This window comes from Zingiber officinale, chromosome 9B (genome assembly GCF_018446385.1).
Source record: "Zingiber officinale cultivar Zhangliang chromosome 9B, Zo_v1.1, whole genome shotgun sequence".
Classification (NCBI taxonomy): Eukaryota; Viridiplantae; Streptophyta; class Magnoliopsida; order Zingiberales; family Zingiberaceae; genus Zingiber; species Zingiber officinale.
The window spans coordinates 55,893,161-55,903,862 of NC_056003.1; the positions used below are offsets into that span (position 1 = coordinate 55,893,161).

Consider the following 10,702-nt stretch of genomic DNA (forward strand, 5'->3'; position numbering starts at 1 on the left):
TAAAGGAGTTTAGAAATATTGCCAACGTTACAAGAACCTATTGGGTCACACACAAAGAACAAGTGGATGGAGATTGGGTTCATATGATGAACCAATTGGATTAAGTTCATATGATGAACCAAGATGATTAGATTCATTTGATGAATCAAATTGGATTAAGAGTAATCCAAATTGGGCTAATTGAGTTGGACTCAAGTTGATTCATGTATTTAATGAGTCTAATTTAGATTATGACTCATTAAATCAACTTAATTTAATGAATTAGATTCATTATATTAAGTTGGCTTGAATCAAATGGTTAGATTAGATCAACCATGGAAGAGATTTGGTCAAGTTTGACTTGACTTGAGAGGGAGATGAAGAGTCAAGTTTGACTTGACTAATTTCCACATCATTAGTGAGATGGCAAGATGTGGACCAATGATGATGCTCCACATCATCATGGTATGCCACATCATGGAGGTTACAAGCCTCCATTATCATTAATGTGGCCGACCACATTAAATGAGTAGGAGTTACTCATGTGGCCGACCACACAAGTGAATGAATGGGAATGAATTTTCATTTATTGGTCTCATTCATTTCATCTCCTTCCTCTAGCCATTCTCTTCTCCCTTTCCTCCTTCTTGGCCGAGAGTTTCAAGCAAGGTGAAGAGGAATGTGTTAAGGTCCAAAGAAAAGGGTGAAGTGAAGGTCACAAAGGAGGACACCTAGAGGAGTATGTGAGATTCCTTTCCTTTCTCTCCTTTCTCCCTTTTCAAATCCTACCCGAGAGCTCTAGAAAGTGCTAGCACACTTGGGGCTCTCTTCTCCATCCTTTGAGTGTGAGAGACACTCCTTGTTTGTGTGGATATCATTAGAGGAGTGTCTACGTTGACACTCTCGAGATCCGGCAATTCCTTGGACGAGCGGGAAAGCGAAAGGGCTCGCTTCGAAGGTATAACTCTCATCTAGTGTAGATCTAGAGTCTTTGAAACTCGTACTCGTATTTTCGTTCGGTTTTTCCTTGCACGGATCCGTTGGCCTTGTGTGATTCGAGGTTTCCGCGACGCGAAAAGCGGTTTTCGCGGCCCGAAGAACCCAACAGACATAACTAACAGACGCTTCCAATGTGTGAAGCCCCCCTCGAATTTGGGTGGAACGATGCTTGGTCCTACCATCTCGTTGCTTCGATCGGCAGTTAATCCTCCTGAAGTGTCCTTGCTCTGATACCACTTGTTGGTCCCTTTGGAGGCCGACATGAGGGGAGGGGTGAATTGCCCTGAAAAAATAAACCAACCTTTCTCAGATTTTCAACTAATAATATAACTTGTAATCAAAACAGAAAGAGACTAATTGAATGAAATCAGACATAGGGGATTTAATTGGTTTGCAATCAGAGGATTGCTAATCCAAGGAAAATATGTCGCACTATCTGATGATCTCCTTTGGGCGGAGTAGTCTCTTACAACGTTAACAGCACAAAAGAAAAAACAGAAATGAAAGAACTGGATTACAAGTTGTTGTTCTAAACTGTGGAAATCAGTGCTTTATTTATAGCACTATTCGCGGCGCCCCGAAGGGCCCGGGCACCTTGGGGGGATACACTTTATCCCCTACGTTCAGATCGAGTCAAAACTCGATTTGGTCAAAAAGTCGAGTCCGGGCGCTCGGACCAAGAAAGTCAACAGGGTTGACTTTTCTCGGTCCGGGACCTCTGCTCCGGTTCAGCTCGTCTCGGTCTGGGTCTTTCACTTCTGCTCCGCTAGCTTGGGTGATCTCGGCCATCCGGAATAGGGCTTACCCGAATCCAAGTTCCGGCCTTCTCCTCGAGCAGCCTTCCTCCCCGGTTTCTCGTCCCTCGAACGTCGCACACGTTTTTCTCTCCCACCGGTGTACTCTTTCGTGGCACCGCGTCCCTCGGACGCACCTAGCCCGTTGGATCTCTCCCCATGCAGTCCTTCTCACTAGCCGCGTCTTCCGCTCGACTTCCTGTGCTCCTAAGCTCTTGTGCTCCTAAACTCCTGCACACTTAGACACAAGGGTTAAAACAAATAGGACCTAACTTAACTTGTTTGATCACATTAAAACACCTTGGGATTCCAACACTTTGTACTTCCACCAAGGGGTCAACACAGTTCTCTAGGACAACTACCCCGAGTTTGTAATAAAAAATATATATTCTTGAATGTCTCTTTTCATAACTATGCTTATCATGCACGATCCCCAGATTATGCGAAGGGAGAAAATCATGGGGTTAGCATATAGCCGACTGCCAAGTTGGTTGGGGATGGGAGGATTTTTTTCCCCAAGAGCATGCACCCATCGAGAATGTATCCGTTGCCCCATTATAATAAATTTGTCATCTTCTAGCTAACTGAATATCCTATGGGAACTATTCTCTCCTTTTATTACATCCAAAACAAGGAGCAAATTTATATTTGCCCGATCCTCAAAAGTTATTAAACACTTCTCAAGTTTATATCTACAGAGAATATACCACTGTAGTATGGTGGCTCGAGAATGGAGAATGATGAAGAATTCTCAGAAGACAATGGAATAACATTCAAGATTACAATTAAAGGTGGGACCTCCTCTATCAAAATCCCCATAGTTGAGTCGGAAGTTATAGTCGTGTGGGATCTAATAGTTGTGGGATGGGAAGTGAGCTACAAGGAGTTCATCCCCGACAATGAAGCTTCTTACATAATCTTGATTGAAAAAGGAAATGCTGATTTGGTGCTAGTTGATTTTCCTCTTAGGCTATCATTTATAACTACTCTAAATTCGAGGATGAGTCTTTTCAATTTGGGATGACTGAGGCAGCAAGATTAGAAGATTTTTATAATTATTTTTTGATCATTTTTATTCTTTTGATATTTAAGATATTTTTGGTGTTTTAGATATTTTTTTGACCATTTCTATTTCTTATATTTTAATATTTTGAATCTGTTTAAGGATTTTAGATTACGAGTCTGTTAATAATTTTTTCCTTTATTTTAAAATTTCTTTTATTTCTTTATAAGATAGGAATTAGAGTTTATATATTATGATTTTTTTTTCCTGTGGCTATAGAGTCTAGATTTTATATAAATATGTAATTAGCTGATTGAGAATTAATCCTTGAATATGAAATAATATTTTTATTTTTCAAAAATAGCTAGAGGACAACAGTTCTTTTCTTCTCAATTTTCTCTTTTCGTTGGCCCGCAAAATAATCACTATCCTATCCGATGTCATCACCATTAGTCAATTGGTCCTCACGATCCAACCATTATCAAACTGCAATGACCTATTTTTATTTTTCACATGAGCCATCAATCGACTGGTCATTTACCATCAATCGACTGATCCATCTGGCCTGTGGCCCACGTGGGTTAGATCATGGTGGACTTGAGTTGATCCGTGAATTGAGAAAAAAAAATATATTTTTTAAATTAAAATTAAAATAAAAAATTCAATAGACTTATGGACATATGCTTAATCTGTAATCTCAACTTAAACATTTTAATTTATTCTTTATCTTTTAGTTTTATTTGCTAGTGGACTAACCCATCTAATCCACTGTCTTAATTGAGAATTTTCTAATCTGCTGGGATGACAAGCAGGTCTGTTTTGCCATATGATGAGTCTTGGATGGGTCAATCTTTCCCGTCACAAGTTATCTTATTTGACAACGTTATAAAAAAAATAATAATCTCAGTTAATTTCATTGATTATTTATGAAGATAATCGATTTAATCATATGAAAATTTTTTATTGATCATCAGGATAAATTAGAAAGTACACGCGCGGCGGTCAACGCAGAAGCCCAGTATCCTTTGATTACACATTCTCATTTGAAATTATATATATATATATATATATATATATATATATATATATATATATATATATATATATATATATATATATATACCTTTTAATAAATATAAAAGTTGGAGGTGCTTTTTTAGTTATTTTTAAAAGTTAAATGCACCATTTAATAAATAAACCGAGTCAAGGGTATCCAGTGGCGTTGAATCCTTCTTGATCGTGTCCTTTTCGAAACCACAATTAAGAAATTAGTGTTGGGGATCTATCAATCTAACTATTTGTTAGTTACGCACAAACGTCCGAACTAAGTCACGGCTAGATACGCGGGGGAATCTTACGGCCACGCAGCTTTCGCCCAATCCGTCAACCACGTCATTGATCGAGAGGAGCCCCACGCGGTTGTTATTATTCTCAACTTCCCAAACACGCGGCAGCCTCCCATTCGTCAAATCCTCACCCTCCGCTCACATCATCGTCCGGTCCGTCCGCTAACGGCGGCTTCGTCGTACTTCACCGCTTACACCCCTCACACGACACCGGACCAGTGGGAGAGAAGGCAACACCCTGTTTTTTTTTACGACAATTAATTAAACAACGTATCAAAAATTTTAAATTTATTAAAAGATGTATATTATTTTAATATTTATCGAAGACAGAATATTCTTAAATGTAATTTCTATTTTATCTTTTTGATAATCTAATTTTTCTTATCATTTTTTTCTCTTCCATTTTTTTCTTTCTTCTTTATTTTTACATATATGCATAATATATGAATAATATATGAATAATATTATATAGATTTAATTAATTTTTTCATAATATTTTAATACATTTTAAGAAATCAAAATAAACAATAAATAATATATTTGAACTTCTTATAATTTCAGAAATCTATTGAAATTGAAATGAATGTAATCGAAACTCTATTAGTCTATTAGTAGATTTAGATAAAAATTCACTGATGGATCTAGAAAACTCCAATTACATTTCCTATGGATTTTTGAGCTTTCAAGAAGTTCAAATATGATATCTTTTATTTCGACTTTTCATAAATATTAATATGTAAAATGAAAGAATCGTTAAAAAAATAACATTGGACATAATATTAAAAATTAATATTTTAAAATAGAGATAAAATTAAAATAAAATATTTTAAAACTCTATTCTTTTTTTTTATTTGTACCTCCCAAATTAGAGTATAAAAAATTGTATTATTTCATTAACATACAAAGATAAAATTTACTCTTCTCTCTTTTTCTCCTCTCTAACTCACTCCTTCCTATCAAAATTATCTAAGCGCTTATTTACACTTTCGTCCACTTCCCCTAGACCCCTACCTCCCTTCCATGCACACTTTTTTCCTCCCGAACATAGCGAAAGTAAACGGCCGTGGGAGAGTAAAACCAGAGAGGTCGCTTCGCACGTGATCGGTCGCCGGCGATTCGGTCCACGTGGACTGGGCGGCTTCCAACTTCCCTAGACACACGCCGGAGAAGAAAATAATAAATAAATAGAAAATATTTAATTAATGTTTTTTTAAAAAAAAATTATGACCATTTCTAGCTTCACCTCTCTCTTCTCGTCGTCGTATAAAAGCCCCCGCCTTCTCTTCTAACGCTCAGAGCAGGCAAGCAAAGCAACCCATTGGCAAGGAATTTGCAAGGAAGCCTCTCTCCCTGTCTCTCTCTCCTCCAATGGATCGCGATCAGGAAGCGGAGCGGGAAGAGATCGCTGGCGAAGAGGGGTTTGGTCATGGTGGAGAGAAGAATGAGTACCTGAAGGAGGTGGAATTTGTCCTGCCGCACTCCTGTCTTCCATTGCCGGAGCCCCCGGCTGGGCTTGCGAAGGAGCGCTCTATCGGGCCGGACGAGGAGCGGCTCCCCATCGGGCGATCCGCCTCCCTCAACTCTGCCGTCGAGTTCATCCGCGACAGGAGCAGCGTCTTCTCCGCCGCCATCGTTAGGCGATTCTCCTCCTCCTCCTTGAAGGAACCGCCGCTGCTCGACGGCAATTACGACCCTGCTGCACCACCCGCCACTGAGTTTCACCTCCACGGTCTCAAGGTCGTCGTGCGGGTCAAAGGAGAGAGCGAGACAGAGGAGAAGACAGAGGCTGAAAGGGTATTAGGCTTCGAGATCAAGGGCCGGGTCAGCTTCTTCTCCCGCTCCGGCTGCCGCGACTGTGGAGGCGTCCGATCCTTCTTCCGCGAACGGGGCATTCCTTACGTCGAGATCAACTTGGACGTGTTCCCGGAGCGGGCTCTGGAGCTGGTGGAGCGGACCGGGAGCGCCGCCGTGCCGGCTATCTTCTTCAACGAGAAGCTGCTGGGAGGACTGGTTGCGCTCAATTCCCTGCGGAACAGCGGGGAATTCGATCGGCGGCTGCGAGAGATGGCCAGCCGGCGGTGCCCGGACACGGCGCCACGGATTCCAGTTTACGGATTCGACGACGAGGAGGAGCTGGAGGGGGAGCGGCCCGACGCGATGGTTGCCGTGGCGAGAGTTCTCCGGCAACGCCTCCCTATCCAGGATCGGATCACCAGGATGAAGCTCGTCAAAAACTGCTTCACCGGCGGCGACGCGGTCGAAGCCCTAATCGGCCACCTCGACTGCGGCCGCAAGAAGGTAACTCGCCCTCCTCCCTATCCCTCTTCTCCTCGATCCAATCTCATCCGTTCGATTAGAATTCCCACGGCTAGGTTGACGATCCGATTCCAGAAACACTTGAGGGGGGGAAGGCAAGTGCGAGAGGGGTGGCCTCGTTGAGTCCGTTGGCCGGTTGGTCCCACGTGCAGTCCAAGGTTTAGTTCAATCCTCAGTTGACATAATAGGTTCCGTCCCAGCGTATAACGTAATTAATTAATTTTACATCGTTTTGATTTGTTGGACATGGGTGATATTGGTGACAAAATTTAATTGGTTTGAGTTGTTAAAAAAAATTCAGTTTAATCAGTTTCAATTTATTCCATTCAGTTGATTAAAAAGTCATACGCGAACAACTTTATAATTGCGCTGGGCTCCATCTCGGAAAAAGGTCTTTTCTTATGCCAAGACTTTCCATCCATTTTTTAAAATTAAAATATCTTCACTAACAACATGTCCTCATCCAAATGTGAATCCTGTTTGTTTCAACGTCGTTCCATCTACTTCTTTCATAAGCAAAAGGGTCAACCCTTTTTTTGTTACAAAAGGGCTGACTTTGCTTATGCCACGCAATTTCTGACTAGTACAACAAAGATAGATATTTTCCTAACTCCTACATTGATATCCATTTCATCACACCAGTTATTGCATTGGTCTCTAATTTGGTTTACTACAGGCGATCGAGATCGGTAAAGAGCTTGCCAGGAAGCACTTCATACATCATGTATTCCGGTGAGTCTTAATTATGATGAATTTACTTTTGTCCAATTACTAGCTTATTTGCATGACAATTGATTTATACAGGGAGAATGCCTTCGAGGATGGGCGTAATCATTTCTACCGTTTCCTGGAGCACGAGCCATCGATTCCTAGATGCTTCAACTTCAGGGGAACAACTAATGATAATGAACCCAAGCCAATTCAAACTGTTGGGCACAAGCTTACTAAGCTAATGCAAGCAATTCTTGAATCTTATGCATCTAATGATAGGCGCCATTTGGACTATGGTCGTATAGCTGCCAGTGAGGAGTTCCGAAGGTATGTGGGTTCTCGGTATTGCTGTTACACTATAATCACATTCGCAATGTGCTTTCTTTGTTGCATTGTTTGATCGTTTGACCTAAACTAACTTAAATTTTTATGCTTCAGGATCATGTGGAAATTTTCAATCAATGTAAATTTATTTAAATATAAATATAGATGATGATGTAGTTGAGGATAGAGCTCAATAACGTAAAAGGATCCATATAACTGACCCTATCTAGTGAGATAAGACTTGATGTAGTAAAGGATAGAGTTCAATAACTAGAAGGATCAATATAACCGACCCTATCTAGTGAGATAAGACTTTATTATTATTATTGTAGTATTCCTTTTGAAAAAGTATAGTCGCTTGTGCCTATTCCATCGGTCATATTCCTTTTTGCTCGTGAACTTATGCCTTTTCTCGCATTTACATATTCAGGACATCATCAATCTGTTACAGTTTCAGTAGAAATTTTCAATCACTTAGGAAAGCAACAAGGAACTACTATGACATTTTCATATTTTCTTGTGCCTTTTCCTCTAATTTCTTTTGATGAATTACAGCAGTTTCATGTCTTTTCCCTCATTTTCATATGCATCTTTTCTTTCTCTCATTGCCCTTCATTTGGGTGCTCCAAATTTGATCAATATGCTGCAGTCTCATGTGGAAATATATAAACAATTGGTTCGATACACCAAGATGTTATTGTTTAGAAAAGCAATTGGTTACTATATAAATGACGGTGCACGAAACTTCTGCTAATACGGGTCCCAGGAAATAGCTAGACCACTTTGAGTCTATTATACACAGTTTTATCTTGCATTGTAAGAGGTTATTTTTACGACTAGAACTATTAACCTCAAGGTCACACAATAATAATTTTATCATTGCGCTAAATATTCCCTTCTAATAGGTGACTATATATCATATTCATATTTTCTAATGCATTTGCCCTTATGTCCTTTTGAATAATTATGGCTGTTACCACGTAATATTAGGCTTAAGAGAATACAAGACTAGTATGGTAGGATTTTGCAATTACTTACTGAAAGAAGACTACAAATGATCTTGGGATCTTATTATATCTGTTCTCACTTGGATGTTTGACTTCGATTCAGTATATTTTATTTCGAAAGTGATTGTATGATACTTTTTAGCGTGTTGTATCTGAAGTTGGGTTCATCCTTTTATTGTCAAACTAAGTGATCGAGTACTCCAATTTTCCGTTATAAAGAGAATTAATCAGCTACAAGATTTGTTGTGCAGATATGTTAACCTCATTCGCGATCTGCAACGGATTGATATTTTCAGCCTTTCAGCTGCCGAGACGCTGACTTTCTTCTTGAACTTGTATAATGCGATGGTCATCGATGCTATCATCAAGATTGGCCGACCAGGGATGATTGACAGGAAGGCTTTCTATACCGACTTCCAGTATATAATTGGAGGCTTTCCTTACTCACTTTCATCCATCAAGAATGGTATCCTCCGATCGAATAGAAGGCAGCCTTACTCATTGGTCAAGCCATTCAGTGCCGGTGACAAGCGGCTAGAGGTATTAACTTTATTTACCTTCCTACTCATACTTTCATTGCCGATGAGGAAGTCTGCTAAAATATAGTCTATTCCTTTAGTTGGTCCCCGATAAGGTTAATCCTTTGATCCATTTTGGCTTAAGCGATGGAACCCGTTCGAGTCCAACTGTAAGGTTCTTCTCTGCCCAAGATGTTGAAGTCGAACTCCGATACGCTGCAAGGGAGTTCTTTCTTCACGGTGGCGTGGAGGTGGATCTTGAGAAGAGGATAGTCCATCTCAACAAGATCTTCAAGTGGTACGTTTGCTCAAAAATGTACATATGTTTATGGATCAGCCAAATGCTAGCTGGTTCATTTGCAATCATTCACTATTTTCCTATATATGTTTCGGTACCACTTTGTTAACTAGCTTGAGGTTCGTGATACAGGTATAGCACAGACTTTGGACAAGAAAAAGATATCCTCAAGTTGATCTTGACTTACCTAGATGCAACTAAAGCTGGCCTTTTGACTCATCTTCTGAACGACGGAGGTCCTATCAAAATATCCTACCAAAACTTCGATTGGTCCTTGAATTGTTGATGGCTCTATGTGGTAATGCCATTCGTAGCACTGAGACAACCGAGACGACGGCAAGTATCCACGAGATAGAAAATGTTGTTTGTGTCGTGTGTGTATAACATTCAATCGACTTGCCTCATGCCTCTCTAGAAAGATATCGTAGAGCATGTATGAATGCATTATGATCTTTTATACAAATGTAGTTTAAGAATCTTTTTGTTTACCAAGTTTTTTATGTCATACCCTTGGAGTTATCTCGGTTTGCGAATAAATATGTGAGTTTTTGTGTACGAGAGGGAAGAAAGTTTCATCTATTCAGTTGATCTAAAATTAGGGGATAGGGCAATGCGTGCTGCGGAAAGTAAATTTGCGCGTTACGAAAAGTTATTTTTGTTGTAGTGAATATTAAATTCGTTTGTGGATTAATCTTGAGTAACTTTTTATCCTCTCAAAATTGAAAAGAACGACTCTCAGATGATGTCCTCCCAATGTCATTCCCACCATTAGATGTCGGCTTGTTGTGAGGTTAGTTTTTGCTCATTGCATGTGAACTACAATAATGTTAGAGCAAAAACAATACAAAGAAGTTAAATAAATTGAATGCATATAACTAAAGATATTTTTTATGGTTAGACCCTCCAGATCAATTTAAAATTAATGTATTATTAATTTTTTTTCCTTAATAGATAGTGGACTTTCAGTATGAACCTCCAAGTGTACTTCTCTAATTTATTCAAATAATCGATCAAAACTTTTTATGGGACCAGAAACATGAATATAAGAGAAAAGTATATGCATATGTCATATCAAAATCCAATGAATGGCAGGATCATAAAATTACTATTAAATATGCTTTTGCACAAATTCATCATTTCTGGTATTTTTCGTTATTATTTTACAAGTATTATGGATATAATTTATCAACGAATCCACGTATATACATATTATAAATGGACAGATGACTGATAATTTCCCTAGCAAAAAATACAATGAATTATTTCCAATCCATCCAAAACAAAATAGATCATAAAAATATATAAATATGTAGGGTAGATGACCTATAATCTACTCAATAAAGATATGTTATATAGACATTCACGGTATAAAAATGGACAACAAACTTCGTCACGGTTTACTTTGGC

The 10,702-nt window shown here is 39.1% G+C and overlaps 1 protein-coding gene across 1 annotated transcript; it reads left to right on the top strand.

Moving 5' to 3' along the window:
* Positions 1-5,367: 5,367 nt before the first annotated feature.
* Positions 5,368-9,706, top strand: LOC122025153. Its single transcript, XM_042583920.1, has 6 exons — positions 5,368-6,419; positions 7,114-7,169; positions 7,242-7,475; positions 8,731-9,019; positions 9,099-9,295; positions 9,428-9,706. The coding sequence occupies exons 1-6, from the start codon at positions 5,490-5,492 to the stop codon at positions 9,579-9,581; spliced, it is 1,860 nt and encodes a 619-aa protein (XP_042439854.1). The 5' UTR covers positions 5,368-5,489; the 3' UTR covers positions 9,582-9,706.
* Positions 9,707-10,702: the final 996 nt, after the last annotated feature.

Bases quoted from the DNA above. Each gene is read 5' to 3' on its own strand.
- LOC122025153 (XM_042583920.1), top strand. From the start codon at position 5,490: ATGGATCGCGATCAGGAAGCGGAGCGGGAAGAGATCGCTGGCGAAGAG. The intron at 7,170-7,241 runs GTGAGTCTTAAT...TGATTTATACAG, and splicing joins TTCATACATCATGTATTCCG to GGAGAATGCCTTCGAGGATG. The intron at 7,476-8,730 runs GTATGTGGGTTC...TTTGTTGTGCAG, and splicing joins GCCAGTGAGGAGTTCCGAAG to ATATGTTAACCTCATTCGCG.